Source organism: Octopus bimaculoides, chromosome 6 (genome assembly GCF_046866305.1).
Source record: "Octopus bimaculoides isolate indiv1 chromosome 6, ASM4686630v1, whole genome shotgun sequence".
NCBI lineage: Eukaryota > Metazoa > Mollusca > Cephalopoda > Octopoda > Octopodidae > Octopus > Octopus bimaculoides.
The window spans coordinates 99,787,984-99,812,754 of record NC_142933.1 but is presented as its reverse complement, the minus strand read 5'-3'; the positions used below and the strand labels follow the sequence as shown (position 1 = coordinate 99,812,754).

The following is a 24,771-nucleotide window of genomic DNA, read 5'->3' as shown; positions in this document are numbered from 1 at the left end:
AAATACTAAATTATTTCTAACATTGAGTAATGTATGATTCTATCTTCAGGAGGATGAAGGTACAGTAAATTAGGCAATTTATTCAACATTTGTTTAGAAAACAATGTTCACAGAGGGAAGTAAATCTGATCTACATGGCTTAACTACTTTTAAAGTTCAGCTAAGATGAGATCTTTGAAGAGTGAGTAAAATAAATATCTTATTTTCAGTTGTTATAATGTAATCATCATCATCATCAGGCTAATTTCCACTTCTCCATGCTTACAAAGGACAGGGAGAATTCATTGATTTTCTACACCTGGATGCTTTTCCTATCACCAACCTGTTTCCAAGTTAGGTAATATTTCTCCCATGGTCAGACATTATTTCCACAGAAACTTGGACACAAAGGATACTACTTGTTTACAACTATTGCACGATGTAAAAGACAAGGAAACACAAACCACACAAAGAATTGCATTTTTCTGTGTGTGGCTGTAAAATGATGCTACATATTAATTTTTATACAATTTATCACTTCCACTCTCAAGGTTTCGGCCAATCAGAGGACACTTGCCCAAAAGCATATTTCAAAATTTATTCTATCTATGATTGCTCTGAAAACCAATCACTATATAAAAATCTAAACAAAAATATTCTTACATCTTATCACAAAAGACTTTCATTAGAGATTAAGTCCCCAATCAAAATCTGAACTTACCGTATTGCTTCTTTATAATGCATGAGGGCTTCATGGAGTTTACCTTGCTGTTGCAAAACACTTGCAAGATTTGAATGTGCAACTGCAAATTCAGGATACACCTTGAAAACAAAAACAAAAGATATATAAAGGTATCACCAGCTGTATGTAAATGTGATAGCTGAGCTGGTTTAGACATTTGATATTCAGCTGGATAATGTAACATGAGAGGAGAAAAATGCCTACTTCTGAAATGCTTTTTAATCTGATTAATCAAAAAACCATTCTTGGTATATAATAGATATTCTGCAATTTTTTTTTCTTCCTAGATGCACTCAATTTGTTAACTAGTTTCAACTTGGATGCTGAAGGGCTTTTTTTTAGAATGCTGAATTTTACAGAGACAGACACTTTCTGATGTTATAGATAACATGCTGTGAACATTCAAGTTTTCAAGACTAATGCTAGGTCCAAAGAGACAAGAACTTCACATTTAATTTAAAATGATATATAAATAGCTGAAAAGAACAGTGCCAGATGCATTGAACATCTGCTATAACAGAAAATAAAGAAATGAAATACTCGGCTTGGAAATAAACCTAACGCCAGAAATGTGTATTAGATCTCAAATGATGTGTAGACATCAGATATATTAATACCACATTGAATTTTCATCTTCCTGATACACTGGGATTGATTTCAGTTTTATACATAAAGTATTCATGTAATCACAATTAATTTCTAAGTGCACCCAACCCAATAACACACTGACAAACTATTAGCCAGTCCCTTCTCTAATAGTTCCTGTTTCTCTGATCCCATAAGAAGTGTACCATTTAATTCACTTGCATCTCTTCCGCACGACATTTCACCCAATCTTTTCTTCTTGCAAATATAACCACTTGCAACCTTCTAAACAACCCAACCTCTTTAATCTGTGAGAGTTTGCAGACGCTAGACATTCTCTCTTCTACAGACTAAAATGCAAACACACACTCAACTACAATATTCTGAAAGCAGTCTCACAACAGATGAGGCAATTGGATTTCCAACTGCACAGGAAATTTATAAAAAGTACAACATACTTCCAAAGCTTTGAGGTACAGACGTACAGCTTCTTCTGTGTTACCCTGTTCACGTTTGATATTAGCCAGGTTATTGAGAGAGTCTGCATGAGTGGGACACAATTTTAATGCGGTGTTGTAGCATTCCTCGGCTTCAGCAACCTAAACGAGAAATAGTGCAAACCATTTCTAAAGTAAAGGTGATCGTTAAAGAAATCACAAAAGTAGAAAACAAAAAAAAAACAAAAAAAAAAATCAGTTTAATAAATTCAAAAGATGAATAAACTAAAAAGAAAAGCCAAATTAAAATTTCAACCAACAAGCATAAATGACATGACTAAAAATACATTTTTGAAATATATTTGGAATTGTATTGGGTCATCCGGAAAGTTCATGCCAATCTTTAGTTGTTCATGTTCTGACATGTTCGAACACATCAGATTTATCGACACACATAATGTGCTTACATTTCTGGTTAGCGCACAAAATTACTTAATTCATGTCGATTTTGCATCCCTATGGAAATTGAAGATTATAAGGTGCATTTTAGACACTTGAGGCCTTTTTATTACTGTAAAGGCAAAAAGGTCCCACAAGCAACAAAAACGAAATGTGCTGAGTATGGTGAAGGTGCTTTAGCTGACAGAACTGTATAGAAGTGGTTCACTAAGTTTAGAGTTGGTGACTGTAGCCTTATATCAAAATCCACCATCCATGAACACTTAGTGAAGCTTGGGTACTCAAATCGCTATGATGTTTGGATACCACATGATCTGAGTGAAAAGAATCTTTTGAATTGCATTTCTATCTGTGATTTATTGTATAAACAATGAAAATGCACCCTTTTTAAAGCAAATTGTGACGAGTGATGAGAAATGGATCATTTACAACAATGTTCAGTGAAAAAGATTCTGGGATAAGCGACATGAGCGACCTTTAGCTACCCCAAAAACAGGTCTTCATCCTAAGAAAGTAATGCTCTACATCTATTGGGATTGGAAAGGAATCCTGTACTATGAGCTTCTGCCAAGTAACCAGTCAATTAATTCTGAGAAGTATAGCTTGCAACTGGACAATTTAAAGGTAGCAATTCCAGAAAAACGCACAGAATTGGCAAACAGGAAAGGTATTGTTTTTCATCAGGATAATGTCAGACCTCACATTTATTTGGCAAATAAATGCAGTTTGGCTAGGATGTGTTACCCCACCCACCATATTCACCAGATATTGTTCCTTCAGATTTTCATTTATTCAGGCCCTTGCAAAAAAATCTCAATAGTAAAAATTTTAATTCTTTGGGGGACATAAAAAAACCACCTAAATGGAGTTTTTGACAAGAAATCACCAAAATTCTGGGAAGACAGAAGCTTTAAGTTGAAGGAAAGATGGAGAAAAGTTGTGAAACAAAATGGTTCGTATTTAGTTGAATAAATATTTAACTGCATAATTTTGTTTTGTCTTTTACTTTCCCTTAAAAAAAAAAAAAAAAAAAAAAAAAATCGCCATGACCTTTCCAGATAACCCAATGTATACAAAGAGTCAGACCTAACTTTATTTTATTGACAAAACAACTTAATTTTTCTGATCTCGTTAAATAGTGAATTGGTAGTTATATCAATAGATTAAATATATTTTGTAACTGACACAAAAAAGAAATTAACAAGTTTGAAGCAAAAGTGATTTAGCCTAGTAATTTTTCAACCAGAAGAAACATTACAAAAAGCATACAGCTCTGGGAGATGATAAGACAAGTGATATAATAAGTCATACTTGCTAAAAGGCCTCATGTCTTCATTTCATATTTTTTTAACTACAAAAACAGCTACCATCTAACAGAAAGTTATCTTCATATCAAAATGAATATTTAGAGAACCCAACATAAATGAATAGAGAAATATTCAGATATGTAAAAGTATTTTTAAATGCAAATTTAATCAAATGAGGGAACACATGCTCTGTCTATGTTTAAATTATACTAATTTTCTTTTAAAAAACCACATAAGCTACAATTCAACAATTCAAGGAAATCAGTAGCTACTAAATGAACTTGTATGTTTTTAATCAAATTGCTTGCAGTTACCATAAAAAGCACTGGTTGAATAAAATAGACTGTTATAAAACATGAGGCCTAGTAAAAAAAAAAAAAAATCTTGAAATAATTATCCTAGAAGGTATTTAGAATTATTTGTGAATTACGTCCAAATAAATTTATATTCACTAATTCATACTTTCTATATTAATTAATTTAAGACTGTCAAGTACAAATGAAGCGGATTTATTTTTATGAATATTAAATAATTGGAACCTTAATTAATGAGGATTTCTTAGATCCAATTCTATACAAGCACTTACATTTTTAAACAAACCCCAATAATGCAAGTAATATAGTTATTTTCAAAAAAAGGTAAAATAAAATTACTAAAAAAATATAAGAAAAATGATATAAACAAAATCAATATCTAAAATTTGTGTGTATTTATATATATTTTCATTCATTCATTCATTTACACACACACACACACACTTTCAAGCATATAAAACACACAAATTTTATCAGAAAAAGCAGTTTTATCAAAAATACATTTTAACTATTATTTATAAACTTTAATGTAGTTTGTTTTGCCTTTGTAATTTTAAAAAAAAATTCCTTCAATTTTAATGATTACAAATGTTCCTATGATTACAAAAAAATCCAAGAATTATACCCAAAGAGCAAAGTACGAAACTCAAATCTCTGAATGCCTTAGCCCAGCAGAGTTGTAAAAATTTTTTGAAAAGCTATATAAATTCCTATTTTCAGATGTTAAAAAATAGATCTGAGAAGCTACTGACTAATGAACATGATTAATAATAAATCTTGTTTAATTCAGAACAAAGTTTCTTCAGTTCATGTTCACGGAAAAAATGACTAAGGTTTAGGGAACTCTTAACTGTTAATACAAAGCTCACATTAACAATGAGTGTATGACATTTTTTCTACAAGATAGCCATTTAGCATCTCCCTCCTCAGTAGCAATATGAAATTATATGGGTGCACATGATGCAAAATGTCATCACAGAACGATAGTGTTTTACTTGCTAAAATTTTGACAAAGATTTTGATAATTATTTCTTTTTGATTTGAGGGAGAAAAAAATTTAAAAGGGAAAGTAATAAGAGTTGATCAAATCAAAACCTCAGTATGTCACTGGTATTTATTTCACTAGCCTTACCCAAAAGAGAGGCAAAGTCAACTCTGGCAAGATTTTAGCTCAGAGCAAGTGATGTACCAGACTAGACACTGAAAAAGCAACAAGGCATGTTTTCTATTGTCTCTACCATCAAAACTGCTAAAATAATTTTCAAATATCATTAGAAATAATAGAAAAAAAATTACTCAATTTTATTACCCCTGCCTATAATAATTTAAGTGCAACCCACCAATTTCACATTCCTACTAATATTGCCCGTAACTATTGTCTGTATATTAAGTATTTTTTTATTAAAATGCAAAATGTATTATTGAGACACAGAATACGGACAATAAAAGGAGAGAAATGTATTTTAGACACTCTAACCTTCCTTACTTTACCCTTCTCCTTCAGTGCATTGGCTAGGTTACAATAAGCATCTGGAAAATTGGGCTGTAGTTCAATAGCTCGTTTGTAGGTGTCAATTGCTAGGTCAATCAAACTGAAATACACAAAAATAAAGAAAAAAAATGGTTTAAAATTTACTCTCATATAAATTCATAATCTCTACTTAGGGGCTGACAATCATTCCTACAATACAGCAGCTCCCCATTCAACTTAATCTAGTGTCTCCCCACCCACCCCACTAAAGCTACACATTACCAGATTTAATGTGATTATTTCCTGTTCCTGAGACACTTCTGTGTCTATTTTAACCATTAAAATATCCCACCTTTTCAAAGATTTTTAACCATTATCGAAGGATGAAACTCAATTTTTCTTATTCCAACAACCATTGATATTCCTAACAATTTATGAAGTATCTAGATAATCAGTGACAGAATTTAATACAAATTTCCATGGATGTTCTGATATCAGTGGGTTTGTGCAGATCAAGCTACAATCCACAGAAAAAAAAAAAAAAAGCAGTTTGGAATCAGAGCCCTCATCCTCACTCCCGCCAGTTAGTTAAATACCATAAAAATTAAAGCCATTTTGATATCCCTCATATACTCTACTTGAACTGATTGCATTATAATTATACTTTTACTTGTTCCAGCCATGTGGCTGTGGTCATGCTGGAGCACCACCAAGGATTAATGACAAAAGAAAAATTATTTTATGTCATTTTAAATATATTGTAAATGTTATTTTAAATATACTGTAATAATTAACATTTGGAAGAATATGCTTTAATGGATTGACACTATAATTGGTACTTAATTTTAACCCCTTAGCATTTAAGCTGGACCAAAATATTCTACCTGCTTTACATCCAGTCTCTCATGCCTATCCTACAATGCCATTCCAAAAATAATCACATCACTGATATCTCAGAACTACGAGATAATGCCTGATTAATTCAAAACAATGTAATCTGAATGCTGATGGGTTACTGAACTCCGAATCATGGAATGAAAGGTAAAGTCAATATTTATGAACTTAAAGAGACATGAATACTGTAAAACATTTATTTAGTTCAGCATTTAACTGTACATGGAAATTTAACCAATTCTAAATAGATTCTATGTTGGAAGTTATTTCACTCACATTTGGTAGCGATTGCCCAATAGTAAATACAAGTTAGCAAGTATATACTTTATCAATATTTAAAAACCAGTAATAAAAGTGAATAAATTGAGAAAAACTTACCCTTGTTCATAATAAACACAAGCCAGATTGCCATGAACGACTGCATGATTAGGACTGAGGTTTAACGCTCTGAGATATGCAGCTACAGCTCTGAAAACAAACATTAATAAATTTCTCACATTTTTTGAAGCTTCCAATACAAAATTTAACTATAGTAAAATCAGTCCAAGCATCTTTACATATCTATAATGGCACACATCTCTTTTGCATTTAAAAGATAAAGACTGGTGTCCATTTTCAACAAGATTTCCTGTTAAAAGATCGTCTAGATAACTGCACGTAACTGTTCCAGCAATCTTATTTGCCTTCACTTTCTACGCAAGTTCCCTCTATCTTGATTGCATTAACCAGTTTTCAGTTCATGTAACACATTTCCCTATTTTCACAAAAAGCTAAAATTTTCTGCAGCAAACACATTGTAAGCTTGTATGAGAATCGTATCGAGTCAAGTTAAAAGTACTGATCAATCATCTAAGAAACCATAGACTGTCCTATCACTAAAGGTGGGCAATAACCACAACCTGGACACTTAACCTAAATAACCCAGTCCACCAAAGTGCCATAAAGTGAGTGTCCAATACTATGAACATCACTATTCATTAAATGACTATTTTGTTACACTGCTCATGTCAAATCCTTCTGTAGACTTGGTTAAAAACAAAGGCAACAACAGAATGTCCAGAGAGGAGCTCTAAAACTTTCATAGATCAATGAATTGCTTTCTGTCTGGTAGCTTTTGCCATCAAATTACTGGCAACTGTTATGTGCAACACACCCCCACTGGATTAAAACTAATAAGTTCGAAGGAAGAACACCCAAGAGGGGCAGTCTAGGATTTCCATATATGGCACTTGTGCTAAAACCCTAAAAATTATTCCAGTGCTGCACATGATGGCTGATAATGATTGGGAACATCATAAAAAAAAACTAGTATCACAGTTTTTGCCCAATCATTTCATTTTTTTTTTTTTTTTTTAAGATTGTGCTAAAGAGAAAGTTATTAGTCTATACAATATTTATGCATGAATCTAATTCCAAATTCTTGTATGGCTTAAATACTAGATTAAGAAAATTTTATAAATGCTGACTAATCCTCGTATCAAATGATAAAATTTTAAATTACCTCATTACTTCTTAGTCTTCCTACCTAACATAACCCTAACCCTTTCATTACCATATTTGTTGAAATATATCGCTTTTGTTTCAATTTTAAAAATGAAGAATTCATTAAAATAACTCATTATTAAGCTGGTTTTTAGAACATAAATATGCAAAAAATATTGAGGGCTGGTTTTCATTCAGATCACTTTAAAACAAAGCTTCTATCATAGAACCAGAAGTAGTCCCAGGCAAGATGGTATAAAAATCAATAAATAACTAAAAGTTAAACTAAATTTTACCTCAAATTCCAAATATTCTAAAGAAAAAAACTATGGCATAACATGTTCCTAATTAAAATGTAAGTAAAAAGCAATATGTATAATTTTGCAAAAATCAAATGACTAAAAATTAATGACTTACCTATCAAATATCCGGGCCTCCTTTAGGACATTTCCTAAATTGATGTAGGCATCCAGAAAATTAGGATCCAAAGCCACAGCCTAAGTAACAGTAGAAATGGAAAATTCCTCAATACTACCACAAGGTTAAATGATAAAATTATGCCCGATTGTTAACAGCCAGTACATGAAAGATTGCCCCTTAAGAAAGGGGTAAAAAGCAAAACCCTATACATTTCTGCTAATTAATTCATTTGCTGGTAAAGGAAAAAGTAATTTCAGGTGTGACTGATTCCATTACCCAAGTTATTGAGCACACTGTACTATTCTTCAAAAGAGAATATTTTGAAAGCAAGACTGTCATAATAATACATATCTACAAAGATTCAACTTCTGTAGACAAGAAATTAGAATTTGTTTTTTTTTTTTTTTTTGCAATGAAAATTAATATTCTTTAAATATTAAGCTGGTAGACAAGATTACAAAATTTATTTTTAAATTACAAAAAAAAGAATAAAACAAAACTTTTCACACTGGAGATAAATGCCTAAGAGGAAATAAAACCTAGGTCCTTTCTAAGAGAGTACTATAATCAGTTGAAACAATGTCTATGCTTATATTCTCATTTCATCAAACTAAAACAGATGGAACATAAATATTACAAATAATGGAAACAAAATCTGGCCACCACTTCTCCAGTTTCCATTATCATGTTCAATCTTTTAGGCACCTGAATTACAGGCTTACTCTCCCTAATGGAGACAATCTCTAATAATGATACACCGATTAGAGGCAAGATAGACTTGAAAAGCTTGTGTTAGCATTGTTTCATAACAATTTAGTGTCCCTTTTTCCATACTGGCAGGGCTCCAACAGTTCAACATGAACTGACAAGCCAGAGGGATGGACTGAGGTCAAATGTCTGCTTTGGCATGGTTTCCACTAACTGGATGCCCTTTCTAAAGCCAACTGCTTCAGATTGCTTGCATAAATAATTTCTTGCAACCAAACAAACTGAGACCACTTAGTTTCTAAAATCTCAGGAATTTTGTTTCTTTAAAATACATTCAGCAAGTCTACTTTTAGCTGACAAAAGAAAATTTACCATGCTTCAATATCTACAGATTTCCACTGGCAAATTAATTCTATGACATGTCAACACCTGTGTCTTCATAGTACCCTGGGGAATTATTTTTTAATTACATTTTCAAACAATCTTAGCTTGCAACAACACTCTGCCAAAGCATTTCCTTCACAAATCTAAATTGCTCCTCTAAAACATACTTCAACATTTGACAAATTTGAAGATTTCCATTAAAAAATGTAAGAGTAAATACCATGTAGAATTTCAAACAACACAAAAGAATAAAGATGTTGATAATACATGAAGTATTTAGGCACTTATAAATATTTGAAAGGATTTTTTTAAGGTCATATCTCAGTCTCCAGAATATTTACATAATGACAAGGGTTGTTTCTTTTTTGTTTGTTTTTTTTTTTGGGGGGGGGGGGGGTTCAAAGCAATTTTTCTGGTTTAAACATGTAAAATGTACTCAATTTTCTTCGCATTTTCTTACCTGCATGTTATAACTTTATCAGCAAATGACCTGAGATAAGACTGTCCTAAAGTCAACACTTCAGAACAACTGCAACAATTATATCACTATCTTGTAACAGGAGTTAAATACAAACCACAAATTTATTACATTGCAGTCACACAAGTAGTCAAGTTTGATACAAATAAGCACAAAAACAATATATGCTTGCGTATTTATAATGCAATTATTTACATATGCATGTATCATTATCTGCACATAAATATGCTTATACAAATCACATACATCAATGTGCACACACGTATTTGTATGTATATATACTCATACATACATATATACTTAGACACATTTATCAAAATATTCTACACGCACATCATTTGTTCAGTCTATAGCAAACATAAGTACATTTACAGTTTTTCTAGTCCATCTTGTATCAAATGTTACTTTTGAAAGTCAATTTTAACACAGTTTCTCTATCAAAATCACTTAAAGGAAATTGCGTAGTCAATCAATGACAGAGTTTGTGTGTTTGCTGTTTGGACTACTAGATAATAGTAACCAAATTTCTCTCAAATTACAGTCTTTGAAAAGGAAAGACATACTGGACAATGCAGTTTCAGATGTACAAAAGGAAACTCAACCAATATTAAAGGAATGACATTAAATATGTCAGGAGGTTGCAGCGGCCACAACTGGAACACTTTATCATGTCCACCTTATCAGTCCTAATATGAGGTTAAAGAGCAACTATTAAAGGTTCTTCCATGTAATACTTGATAGAGCATCTAATGCAGTCAGTGAAATTACTAGAAATACCAGCTTCATCTACTTCAAAACACCCAACAGGGTTTAAGGAGGGACATACTAGACAAAGAAGTTCCTGATGTACCAAAAACAAACAAACAAAAGAATTATCAAGTTTAACCCTTTAGCATTTTAGCTGGCCACATCCAGCCAAAATAATCTACCTGTTTACATTCGAACTGGCTGGATTTGGCCTCTCACACTTATCCTACAATATCATAAAAGTAAACAATTGCATCATTGAAATCTTGAAGCTACAAAGTGAGGCATGATTAATTCAAAATAATGTGAATAAATAAGAATTACATTTGACAGAGTAATCTGAATGCTAAAGGGTTAAACCCATTTTATTACAAGTCAGATTTAATCAGAACCTTGTGCTAAACAGCAACTAAATGAATCTATGCACTAGCAACTTGCTAAAAATAAAGTTCCTGAAAACTAAAATCATACAATCTTCGAAAGAAAATCCTTGATGTACACAGAACCAGGCAGAATGCTTTCACCTGAGGTCTGGCTGAAGCAAGAAATAACCAGTCAAATTTCCTCCAAATTACACCTGCTACCATCAATAAATATATATATATATATATATATATATATATATTAAAAAAAAATCACCCTAAACAAATATCACTTTTGATATTCAATACACAATTGTGTGTACACTGACCAGATAAGCAACTGAGCAATGGAAATCAGCCATCCTCACACTGAATAACAAAACTTTCAGTAATGTTCATCATCATTGTAGTTTAACATCTGCTTTCCCTACTGACATATGTTGGACAGTTTGACTGAAAATTGGTAAACCAGGGAGCTGCACCAGGTTCCAATCTGATTTGACAAGGTTTCTAAGGCTGGATGCCCTTAAGCAGATCACAGGACACAAGAGAAGCTAGAACAAACTCCACCTCTCAATCAGTGATCCAAGAATAATTAAGCTATCCTCCACGTTACTCCAAAAGAATCGTTTAAACAGATCAGTTGAAAATACACGATCTGCATAAACAAAAATCTAAAACACTTCACTCAATTTTTATTTCATGTTAAACTAATTTATACTGTTCAGACAACTCACATTGTTAGAATGAATTCTGAAAAAGCGGACACTAAATTCTCAAAAGAAACTCCTGCTTTGTGCATAAGAATGCACAAGAAATATCTTGATGATAGAGTTGAAGTTGAATAAAAATGTTATTAAGCCATCATATCAGAAATACAGTGAAATAAATTGCATAATACTGTGAGAGTTACAAAGGGGAAAAAATACAAGTGTATCAAGTTAGAACATTTCTAAAACTACTAATAATATGCATAACAATATTTCTCTCCTACAAGACAGGATACTTTCCACATTGCTATGTTGGGGGCTTTTCATAAAAAAAATTTATACCTAATTCTCAAACTAGTTAAGCTACTAGCAAGTTGTATTAGTAAATATTAGGAAACAGTCAAACTAACTCACAAATGTAGTTCATGTGATTACTGTCAACCATTATACAGCAATTAATCACGTAACCTATGTAACTGTCATTCAGGAAGCAATACTTTCCTGTAAGAAACTTTTTTTGATGTTCATAATTTTGTTGAAATTAACAGTCATTGCATGTATTGTCAGATAGACTTTAGTGTTCATACTCATGATCACATTTATTTAAATATGGTGCAAACAATACAGCTTCAGACGATAATGAAATACCAATGTGAAAAACATCTGGTCAATGAGGTCAATTTAACCAGTATTGCTATATCTGACCATTTTGAATACCAAGTGACTGAAGAAATGGTCCTAGTTCAGGGCTTATAAATATGACCACCTAACTCATACTGTGAAATTAACTGGAGAAAAGGAAAACAATGCATTGTTTCTCTTACATAGTACCAGTACTGTTTAGTTGCATACCTTAATTATTTCAAGCACTTCCTTTAAGACCTGGAACAGAAATAACCATGTGGTTAAGAAGTTCATGTCACAAATTGGTTCCCAGTTCAATCCCACTGCATAGGGCCAACCAAAACTTTGAGGATTAGGTATGTAGCATCCATGCAGAAGCCTGTGATGTGTGTTGATATTTGTGTAGATCACGTTGGCATTGCATCTTTTGCATCATAAAGGTAGGTGACATTTTATAAAATAGCTAAGTAACAAAATTAAGTAGTGGGGTCATCAATGCGATCAACTAAAAACCCCTAATGTGGCTGCAATCCAATAACTGGAATCAGTAAAAGAATAACTTACCTTATCAAAGTGATGAATTGCTAACCAGATTTCTCCTTGGGCATTGAAAACACAGCCCAGATTACTCCAGGCAACAGCAAAATTTGGTTGTGTCTCAATAGCTTTCAGGTAACATGCCTAAAGTGTAGGCAAATTTACAGTTATAAACAAAATAAATGATGTTTGTACAGGTTTGCAAAAGACAAAGAAAGTTAAAAAGAACATCCAAAAGCAAAGCGCTCAAGTCGCCTGCGCTCCAGTAGAAGTTTTGCACTATGAACTAAACGCGCGCAATAATACTGTGTTAAGCACTAACCATGCATATAGGATTTTAGAACCATGTTTTCTTAGGCAACCTAACAAATTAACATCTGTATAAATGCATCATCTAGAGATTTAGCAAAAGAAAAAATTGAAATTATTTTAGGGGGGGAAAAAAAAAGTAAAATTAAATATTGATAAATACATTTTAATAAATCTAAAATTTAAGTTAATTATATATTTGAAACGTTAGCTGCTAAAAGAAACTTTGGTTCTATAAACCATACATTAGTGATGACTTGTGCTGATAACACCAAAGTAAAACAAAAATTATATATATATATATATATATATATGCATATATACACACATATATATGCATACACACATTCACGCATTTTATATACATACATATATGGAATTAAATATATATGTATATAAAAAAATTTAAAAAAAAATAAAGATGTCATTTCTCTTCTCTTGTAATAATAGGAGAAGAAAGCCGTTCTGCTTGGTGAAATAAAATAATTAGGTTTCACTTCTCTTCTCCCAATAAGCTGCCTCATCTCATGGGTAGCCACACACACATGACTTTTTGAAGTATTTCTCTAACTCTAGTTATTATTCCAATGAAAACTTCTGCTCGTTTTCTTTTTAATTTTTCCTTAACTAAAACACGATATTGCTGTTAACATTGAAAAACTGACACTCCCTTCACTAATTATTACAAATTTTGCAAAATAAAACACTTAAATAAGGTGTTATTTATATAGCCCAAAGTGAATTAAAATGTACTTTTAGAATTTATCAGTCAAAAAATTTTGGATAAATTGAAGACATCCAAGTCATCCATGGCAAGATGAAGAAACTTTAAAATACAAGAGAAGAAATCTGACATCTAAAAAAAAATTATCTATTCGCCTGCGATCAAGTGCGTCCGCGCAATGCTTCGCGCGCTAAGGGAATAAAAAAGTAACTGCATAAAATACATACACACAAAAATACTGATATAGAAATATAAAAATGAAATAGACAAAGAAAAAAATTGTAAAGAAACGAAATAAAAATGTAAAAAAAAATCTAATAGAAGAAAAATGAAAAAAGATAGAAAAACAATTATTCTGAAAAATTAGCAATAATTTTGGAGAAATTAGTGATGTTATGAAAAATGACTTTATAAAAAAAAGCTTGTATGAAAAAATATGAAAAGAACCTTAAAAAATCAGTATTATAGTAGTCACTTTTAATAATACAAATTAAGTTATTTGATGCTGGTGTTTTTGTTTTCTATTTTTCTTGTATTTTAGGGCATATCAATATCCTTTCAACTGCAGTATAATGGCATAAAGAGGTAAAGCTGTTACATGGGACAGTAGGATAGAAAGAAAGAGAGAGAGGAAAAGAAAACAAAATCACCATTCAAAGAAACCAAACAAGAAATATTCTATCACTAATAATCTCAGCAGAAAGCAAGGACATAAATTCTCACCCTTTTACTTAAATAGAAAAAAAAACAACACTTTAATATATATTCTGGGACAAATTCCTCATACAATAATAATGAAAAAAAAACATGAAACAGGAATCCTCTACTGTAAATAATGCATAAAAGAAAATATGCTATTTCTGTCAGCCCTTATCAACCAATTTCTGATGGAAAATTTTAATTATGTGACACACTGACTACATTTTGAAGAAATTCCATTTCATAAAATGCAAAAATACTGGTTCATACATGCAGTAGCTTTTAACTAATTTCCTTGCCATAACTTTTGAGCAAAATACAGCTCAAGCAAATAATAGATCAAGCAAAGAATGGGAAAGCATCTTCATACTATATGAGTGATCATCATCATCATCATCATCATCAATTAAACACTGTATCAAAATTATATTTCAGGTAATTTAAAATAATTTGAAACTAAGCAGCATTCCAAATATATCTTATATGAAACTGCATTTTGCTTTTTTTTTAAACTTCCATGGAAAGTTATATTGAGTAAAATAAATTATACTGTTCCATTTTGATTTCAATGTATCTGGTTTGACATCCTGTCACTGGTAAAGATCTGTAACTCTTCATGGTTTACTGCACACTGAGAAAGCAGAACATTGTGCAATTGTAGGCTTCTAGGAATCCAATAGGAAACAACAGCAGGGAATCTTCATTGAAAGACCAAGTGTAAAACATTCAATGTTACTCGATGAGTCGTGTGACGATGTGTAACTTCTCCAAAACCATTTCACCATGCAGCATCCTACATTCTCTTGCATACATATTAAGTAGATATAAAATACAAATACTTCAAATATATGCTGTTACTAAGATTACCATAACTAAAGGAGTGCCGATGGCATTTAAGATGCAGATTTTCTGAGCAAGATTCAGTCCTAATCCTACACCGTGTATTCTTGAACAATGATTTTCTTCAGTCATCTCCTTCAATAGTTACTTCTTACACCTACCTCAGAAACTAGAAAAGCATATATATATAGCATATTATTCAGAAAATTGATTGCGTGAAGAACTAGAACTATTACACTGTATAAAGAAAAAGTATACTAAACATACAGTAAGTTGAAACAAAAATAAAATATCCACTTAACTAAGCTGATTTTGAAAAATGAAGTCTTGCCATAATGGTTCTTACCAGGGCAAATTTGTAAATTGTAATAATTCTTTCAAGAAAAAAAAAATTAAAACAAAAAACACTTCAATATATTCTACTAACACCACTTGAGGTGTTAAAAGGTTAAAACACAGAATTACGTTTTTTGTCGTCTCCTTTCAAAAACAGATGCGAAATCAAAAATGATTTCGAAACAAAACAAAAAAATGCTAAATTAACTAGATTCAATGAATATTCTCAGTTAGCTGTACTTACCAAAAAAGCTATGTTTAATCAAATAGTTCACAACTATATCAATTAGAATTTCAAATTCCATATAAGTTATACAATTTAAACAAATCAAAATCAAATACAAAATATCTATTTAAAAAAAAAAAATTTGGAAAACATTTATGACAGCAACAAAAGACTATTTATTACTAGAAAGGGGCTAAATACAAGAGAACTAAGAGTCAACAAATAAACTGCAGTGTGCCAAAGAAAACAGTGAATGAAAAAAAAAAAAAACTTAACAACCATGGTGTGAACAGGTTGTTGCCCTTGCAGCATGTTTTGCCAATGAAGTTCTTATACCAAGGGTGCCTTCAGCATTCAAAATCAATTCCAAGAAGAGAACTGCACATAATTAAATCAAGTGAATGGTTTTGACTAAAGACACTTTAAGATGCAATAAAAAAGATATATCTACTAAATTATATAGACATTTTTTTTTATTACACTACAACATCTAAAGGGTGTATTTTTATAGACCAGCATTTTGTAAAACTTAAAGGAGAGGGTAAACTAAAATTAGTTAATCCTGTCGGTTCTTAAATTAGTATTTCTTTTTAATTCAGTGATAAGAATATTCTATTATTAGTCAAGAGAAATTTCAACTGTTATATGAACTAAATGCTTTCTCATCATCTAAGATAACTGAAATTAAAACAAATATTACTTCCATCAACAATTTTGAAGGTGGAGTCAAATTAAGCTGTGTCCTTTATAACAATGAAGAGGAAAACAGTTTCAAAGCCAGCAGCAAAAACTATAACCAAAGGAAAATATATATATGTCATTAGGTGGTGAAATTTGCAATCCAAACTGCCCCAAATCACACTTGACCATCATGAATCAGTAAAAGAGATGTCATTACACTGCAGAAATAGGAGACAAATAGCCAGGGACTACAACTGAAATTGACTCACATTTAAGTATACAATACCTTCAGCTCACACCTCAGAGATGTCTACTAATACCAATGTATTCATTCATAGCTCTGTAGTAGTAGTCAACTAGGAGGAGTCTGTCCTTTGGTCCTGGTGCTGCTGCAGCAGCCTGCCCTGGCCAGGCTGGGCCGGGAGTAGGTAGAAGATGACCAACCGCTGACCGACCCACAGCTAGTGACTGACCCAGGAGACACGAGTGACTGACTGACCAGGCGGGCACACTATTTGATAGCAGTGAGCACACCTGCATTGCTTGTGTAGAAATCAAAAAAGACGATCATTAGTGTTCAGTGGTACAGAATGTTGACAACAGTGAATAATCAGCAGTCAAGTTTTTAAAAATATGAAAAATGATTAAAATCAATCCACAGGAATTTTATTGAATGGGTAACTCCCAGTTTAAAATTATTAAGGACAATAAAATTTGTCAACCGTTTTTTTGTTTTTTGAGGGAAAAATATAAAATAGTGCCTTTTATGAATCCTTTGTTAGTAAAGCATTACTCCACAGAAGTGATTCAATTATGAACTAAATTGATCCTACTAGTGTGTGTGTGTGTGTGTGAAATATTGGCAGATTAGAGCATTGAGCAAACAACCATTACATCAACTGCAGATTAACAGGTCAATGGATTTATATATTACATGAACAAAATAAAATATTCAATTTTTGAGGTTTACAAAATAGCTGTTAAGCACGGGGGTGGGGGGCAGGACCATGGTCAAGAGATACACACCTGAAGAGATACACACCTGAAGAGATGCACACGAGCCATTAAGGAAAATTTATTATGTATAATTTATAACAACATATGGAAATCAAATATGTTGTCAGTATTAATACAGACAAGTGAAATTTAATGAATTAGTTCTTGGATTGTGTTCAAATCCATTTCAAAATAGGTAGAGGCTACTATATCCTAGCCTTTGCCCTTTGAATATTATTCAGCACTAAAATGTTAAATTTGGGCTAAATCACAAGCTATACCTCATGACCAAATGGTGACGCACCCTTCCTTGGAAAAGGATTACACAAAAGAAATGTCTATTACCAGCTACCACAAAATACTTGGTGATTATACTTATAAAATGTATTTTATTGGCTTGTACATTTAGTTACTATGGAATCTTGTACTGACCAGTTGAAAAATATTTTTTTTTTAATTATTATTAACTTCTGGTATGTAGTTTTATGCTTTTTGGAAAGTGATAGATGCAACTCAACATCAATTTCAAAGACAGTTTTAAGCTTTTAACTTTATCCAAAACAGTATTTTTGATATGAAAAGCAGCTTTGCTATTAGTTTTCATATAGGTTTGCTCAAAATGCTCAAATTGTATAAAATATTATCCAGTAGATTTTCAGGAATAGCGCACACAGGAAACAGATTCTCTGAAAGGCCCAGAAGGCTCCCTAGAAGTAGTCTGTAATTTTGGTGACCAAATTAACAATGAAGGTAAGTGCAAAAGTATAGTAGCCAGGGCAAAACAAGTTGGAGAAAGTTCAAGGAGCTATTGCCTGGAGGAAGTTACAAAGGGTTTCTTTTTCAGAGTCAATGGAAATTTTTTATGATGCCTGTGTACTCACTCTGATGCAAGCTCTTAAAGCAGAAGACTTAAAGGGAAGACTAAAAAGAATTGAAGCGAACATGCTCTGACAGATGTGTTATGCATGAACAATAACAGAATGCAAATGAGTTGTGTGGCAAACTAGATATTAAAAATATCAGATGTAGAGTATGACAGATACAACTGTGCTGGTGTGGATATACAATGTATAAGACAAAAGTTGTACGAAGAAATGCAGGGCACTCAAAGTGGATGGAACCTATAGAAAAACACAATATGGGATAATATGAAGACTGGTGGTTAGATCCATGTAGGAGATGACAAAGGACTAACATGCTTGGCAACCTGCAGTGCTGGAGAAGGTCTGTCCACTTGTGCAAGCAAGGTGAAATGTCAAAAACGATGGTGGTTAAAAGATATAAGCTACCTGTACGCATACATATATATATTTAAATTTCTTGTGTGTGTGCGTTAGTTACACATACACAGGTCGCTCCCAAGTTTACATCAGCTCCATCTAAATTACTCGACTATTCACTCTCTTTTTTCAGGCAGTACCAGATACAACCCCAGAACACCCTTTCTGCACTACCAATCATCACTCTCTCTCCCGCCAGAAGCCATTTGCTATTGATACCTATCACTCATCATTGCCCACCTCTATCCATCATACTTTTCTCTTCTACTACCCTCACCTTCTCTCCTAACATTACACTCCCTCAACTTTCACTGACCCAGCCTGGTTCACTGTTTGCCATCACTCTTGTAATCACCTTCACAAGACCTGTTATCTTGAGTGAACAAACACATTACAGAGTAATGAAGACTAGTGTGAGTCCCACAATACAATGCATCTGGTAGACATGGTAAAGTGGTCAATGAATGAAGGGCATCCAGCTGCAACCAAAAATGAAATGGTCTTTCAACTTGTCTTTGAGGGGGAAGTATCTCCAAGTAATCACTGACTTGGACATGAGACATGGAACCCATCCCAGAATGAAAAGTTGACATAAAATTATCACTAATCTACAACTGCATTAAAACATCTGCTTCGGACACCAAGTAAGCAGCTGATTCACATCTTATGTAATAAGGTTGCAAATGGAAATCTAACATGACAAGCATTAAATGATGACCTTTAACAGACACACATTGGTGCAATATAAATCCTTCATATATGAAGACAATTGGAACAATTCTTAAAAGACCATTAAACAACAAATTAACCAAAAGAATCATCAAAACTTAAGAGTGGCATTTGTCCTATGATTTTACCCACTAAGTTTACTTTAGTAGAGCTCTAAATATGCAAGTCCATCTTGTAACTCAAATCAAACTAAACTGCTTTACAGCTAAAATCAAAACAGTTTCTCCACAAAGAGATGTTTGTAGAATGTGGAATATTCTTATATAAATTTGACATTTGTCTGCATGATTGCTCTATATATATATACATATATACTGAAATTTGTATCCCACTCAAACTAATTTGCTTTTATAAATTAATAAGAATTCATTCAAGTTCTTTAAGATTTAAATTTTCATTATGGTTACCTTTCAAAATAGCAAGCTAATAATAATGAAGTAAACATTTAACAATATCATTATTGTTACCTCCTACAGTTGCCATAATCAGGAATCAGGCACATTTTTTGGGGTTGGGAAAGATTTGTTGAATTAAGTACACCAATAAATTGCTAGGGCCAATTTCATCTCAAAGTATGCAAAAAAAAAATGTCAGTCCAATTGGGATTTGAACTTAGAACAGTGAGGTACCAAACTAATTACATCAAAGCATCAGCCTGGCAGTCTGCTGCTTCAGCCATCTCCACTGTTCTGACCAATTTTTAAGAAAAGAATATGAAATCAAAAATTTATTCAAAATGATAAAAAACAAAATGTTGCATCATTTGTAACTGGAAGTCTTACACATTCAATAAACATTGTCCTGTAGTGATTTGAACTTAATTTTTTACAAAACAATAAAGTATCTTATCTATCCCTAAAGCAGTTAAACAATCCTTTGTCAATGTAAATATACTGCACAATGTAGCCAGGATGGTATTGCTGTATTATATACCGACTCAAGAGACAGACGGAAAAAAAGGAGGGAAAAAAAAAAGGAAAATGTGTATTTCTAAAAATTCTAAGCTTTAAAAAAGTTTTAAAATGTTTAGCACATGTGTTCCATATACTTTCGTACTTTTGGTTTTTCGTTTTAGACACAAAATAGCTTACAGATTGACGACATAACAAGAACTTAAAAGCGCGCACATTTACTAGTTGTAGTTAAAAAAGAGTAGCAATAGTAGTAGTAGTAGTGGTAATAAGTAGTAACAGTAAAATAGATAAATTGGCAAAGAGTACAAAGAGTGTAAAAAAATGCACTATGGGAACCATATACAGAAAAGAGAAGTAGATATGCCTCTACAGATAATTGTCATTATACTACAAGAACAATATAAATCACAGGAACTAAGCAATGTGTTGTAATGACAACAGAAGACTAGACATTGCAATATTTTTTCTTTAAATTCTAAGGAAAATATTTATTTCCAAGTCTTTTTTTTTTTCTTATATATATTTTTTCCCATGCAGTTTCTTAGATGAATTTTAAGAGGCGCTGCCAAGTCCTTTTCTCTTTTCTTTAGAAAGCATTGACATTAAATTAAAGACATGTGACAACTAAATTTATAAAATGTGTCCTAATATAAATAACAGTGGGAGCAATTGGATCCTGACTGACATTGTGGCAGTATTAGCAAGACTAGTTCAAGCCTTGCTTTCTCCCTCAATATTAAACAGCAAGTGCTGCAATGCAAACAGTTCACACTCCATTGAGTAATAGTAGTAGTAGTTGGCTTCATTCAGCATCCTGCAGTATAATCTTTTAAATGGTGTTGGGGTTAACTGGTAGGGGTTCCAGCTTTCATAACATATGATAGCAATGATTGGAAGTTAAGGCTGGCTCAGAATGCACATACATACTGGATACTAAAAAGCTTGAAAATTCTATTGGAATTTGGGGGGGGGGGGGGGGGTTGTTGGGTTTTTTTAATTTTGATAAAGCAATTATGATACAAAAACAATTTTTATGGTAGAAGATTTTAAATTAAAGTCAAAAGGCTTTATCAAACAAAAGTTGGTCACTTAAATCAGAAAAACTTCAGGCAAAAATATATACATAATATGATTGCAGCTGAAGTTTTAAAACATTCAGAAATTTGGAAAAGATTTTATTTTGAATTTTAAGTTTAGAACCAGTATGTAAGGGAACCACGACCAGCCTGAACTTCCTTCCTGTGAATCTCAAAATTTTAAGGTTGCAGAGTGGTCATTGATTCTCCTGGGAAAGTCTAGATCGTTTTGTGGTATTTTTCCCCTATCCCTCAGGACAGAATGTATGAAGATTTAGGTAGAAGGGGAGGGGAAAAGGTTAGCCTGTATCTCAAAGAAAAGTTTGGAAAAAAATTATCAACAGAACATTTCTTGGAGAAGCAAGGATCTTTCAAAAGGGGAAATCAAATATAGGAAGAAAATGACAAAGAAAAAAAAATTCAGGTGTATTTCATAAGAGAATATTCTGTTTTACAAAATCCTTAAAAAAAATACTTTTCAATGCATTGGATCATTTTAACAATTCCACTTTAAGGGGAAAATATAAAGGGTTTTCAATTATAAAAGTAATAAAACTTTTGCTGCAGTTACAAGTTCATTTCATGCAAGTGGTAATGCACCACTGAACAAGAACTTCTGTTTCTCTTACTTGTCAACAGAGGTAGAAGGTAACAGAGCAAAAGTACAAATTGGCTGTTCAATCCTAAACTAACAAAGTTAGTATCTTATTTACTTCTCTACATGGCTAAGATCAAAATTTCTCAAACATGAGTATATAAAATATGTATCCCTACATGACAGCATAAACAGAATGCTAGATCAAGCTAAATATGGATTAGAGAGAGCAGGTTCATTCCCCCATTTAAATAAGAGATTAAATCTAATTAATATGCAAGGTATAAATTTCAACATGCAAATGAAAAAAAAAAACCCCTTACTGAATCAACAGATTAACCTGCTGATTAATTATTGAAAAACCAACTGTCAGTTAGCCAGATCACTTTTAGATGATTTATCATCATCATTAAATTTCAAATAAAACTCTAATGTAAACCTATCAACTTAGTTCAATAATGCATGTGAGCATATATATAGACACACACATCATACACTTACATAACATAGTTACATGCAGTTTTCCACTTTCCCCACTATACACATACAAACTTAACCCTTTAGATACCAACCTGCCAGAACCCACCCTTGCCTTCATAAAACAAACTGTTTTAAAATAATCTTAAAACCTTCCCTCAGAATTTCATGTTAATTTATGTTCCAAACAACAGCTTTAATAACGACCAGGTTATTTTAATAACTTATTCACTATTTCCAAAATTAATTGAAACAAAGCACGGGTGTTTCAACAAAAACAGGGTAACAAAGGGGTTAAAAATGATTTACTTTTTCTCTAACAAGAATGATTAATCAAAAGATAATACATCTATTAGGTCTAGTGCTGGTTCAAAGAAGACCTGTTCAAATGTAGCGATAAGGATGCCTCCCCCATTTGTAAAGAACGCAGTGGTTTGAAACCTTTATTCTACAAGTCATTCTAGATTTAACTCTCCCTCTAAATTCATTAGCTATACAATAGGTGACAAGCAAATTATCAAGAAATATTTTGCTTTAAATCTAAAAGCCTTCTCTAATAAAATACATTCGATAACTAAACTGCTTAACCGCAACAGTTATAAATAGACCAAGCAGAAATTTCAATTAACTGTTTTTCATACTATCGTGGAGTCTCGTATTTTAGAAAAAAATTAGTTTGAGAAAACAGCTTTATATATTGCATGGTAAAATGCTTTGTTGGGTTTCAATTTATGAAACATAACTACAAGCTGAGCTAGTTTTTATCAAATTGGAATATCTGCCATCAATATCTATCGAGCTTGGATTCATATCTGCTTAGCAATACAAAATAAGTACTAATTCTAAAGGAAATTTCCATTTTTCAAGTGTGAAATATACAATTATGAAACACAATTTAAATTTGGCTTTTATTTGGAGGGTCTAACTGATCAAAGTAAATGAGGATGATAAGGAAATCGAAAGCAATTTCAGGTAAAAATTCAAACAAAAAAATAAATAAATAAACTAAGTAATGCGTTCATTTTTTTGTCTGAATTTTTAAAAAGAAACAAAATGTCCAGATATGTTCAAGCCCCAGCTCCATCATCTAGAAAAACAGGGAATCCCGGGAAAATCAACATGACCACACTGCAGTCTTCTGACAGAAGATAAAAACTTATTAAATAGATTTGACAAAGGATGGTTTAACATCTTTGAGACAGTTAAATGGATAAATTGATCCCATATCTACAATATTGTATATTACAAAGGAAAAGAAAAGATTGACAGTCAATCTCAGACATACATACATACATATATGTACACACACACATATATATAAATACATAGATATATTTATATATATATGTTTATATATATGCACTCAGACATATCTATATACACATATGTAATATATAGATTTATTTACACAAAATATAGGTGTGGAGTAAAATTTTCATGACACAGGAAGTACATATTTTACCTTTGCCTCATCCAATCGCCCCAATGCCTTGAGCAAGTTACCCAGGTCACTCCGTACACAATACAAATCCTGTAATGATAAAAACAAAACAGGGTTTTAAAATCCAAGAAACAATATTAGCAGCAAGATATTAAAATTCTGCGTGCATGGATACATGAAAAATTTAACTATGTAACACTGGATATTCAAAATTAGCTTAACTGTTTTGTCCATTCCTCCATGTTGGCATGGATTAGATGACCATGATACTGGGGCATCATTTTACAGACAGACGCCCTTCCTAATACTAACCTTTGCCTGTTCTTGAGATTTCTCAATCCACACAGCATACAAGACACAAAGAAAACAGACAATTTATTGAGAAGTCCCAACACTACCATTCAAGCAAGTGCAATTGTAAACAGAAGCATTTGTAAAATATGCCATCAGGGTTTTTTGGGGGTTTTTTAATGCTTGCAAGCATAGGATGGAATTCTTTGAGGCACATTTTCTATGGTCAGGTGCTGTTCTAGTAGGCAGAAGCTACCTGTTTCCAAGCAAGATAATTATGTCCCCATAGCCTAGCAAGTGTCTATGCTGACTGAAAATGACTGACACTGCTCATATATATATACATATATATATATATATATATATATATATATATATATATATATATATATATATATATATATATATGTACACACACACACACACACACACACACACACACACACACACACACCTCAAAATATAAGTATATGTATATTTTTAATATTTAGCAGAAGCTGCTCAAGGGCCAAGAGTT

The 24,771-nt window shown here is 32.1% G+C and overlaps 1 protein-coding gene across 6 annotated transcripts in view; it reads right to left on the bottom strand.

Moving 5' to 3' along the window:
• Nucleotides 1-24,771, bottom strand: part of LOC106875699 (UDP-N-acetylglucosamine--peptide N-acetylglucosaminyltransferase 110 kDa subunit) — a 64,898-nt gene that overhangs the window by 11,410 nt on the left and 28,717 nt on the right. For 3 of the 6 annotated variants that reach the window (XM_014923946.3, XM_052968628.2, XM_089354366.1), the window contains exons 4-10: nucleotides 23,985-24,053; nucleotides 12,668-12,784; nucleotides 8,088-8,167; nucleotides 6,567-6,656; nucleotides 5,310-5,415; nucleotides 1,765-1,905; nucleotides 701-801 (exon numbers count right to left, since the gene is read on the bottom strand). In XM_014923946.3, coding sequence (XP_014779432.1) covers nucleotides 701-801; nucleotides 1,765-1,905; nucleotides 5,310-5,415; nucleotides 6,567-6,656; nucleotides 8,088-8,167; nucleotides 12,668-12,784; nucleotides 23,985-24,053 — 704 coding nt within the window. Of the gene's footprint in view, nucleotides 1-700; nucleotides 802-1,764; nucleotides 1,906-5,300; nucleotides 5,416-6,566; nucleotides 6,657-8,087; nucleotides 8,168-12,667; nucleotides 12,785-23,984; nucleotides 24,054-24,771 lie in introns of all 6 variants that reach the window. The other 3 variants (XM_014923945.3, XM_052968627.2, XM_089354365.1) reach the window with 1 other exon arrangement.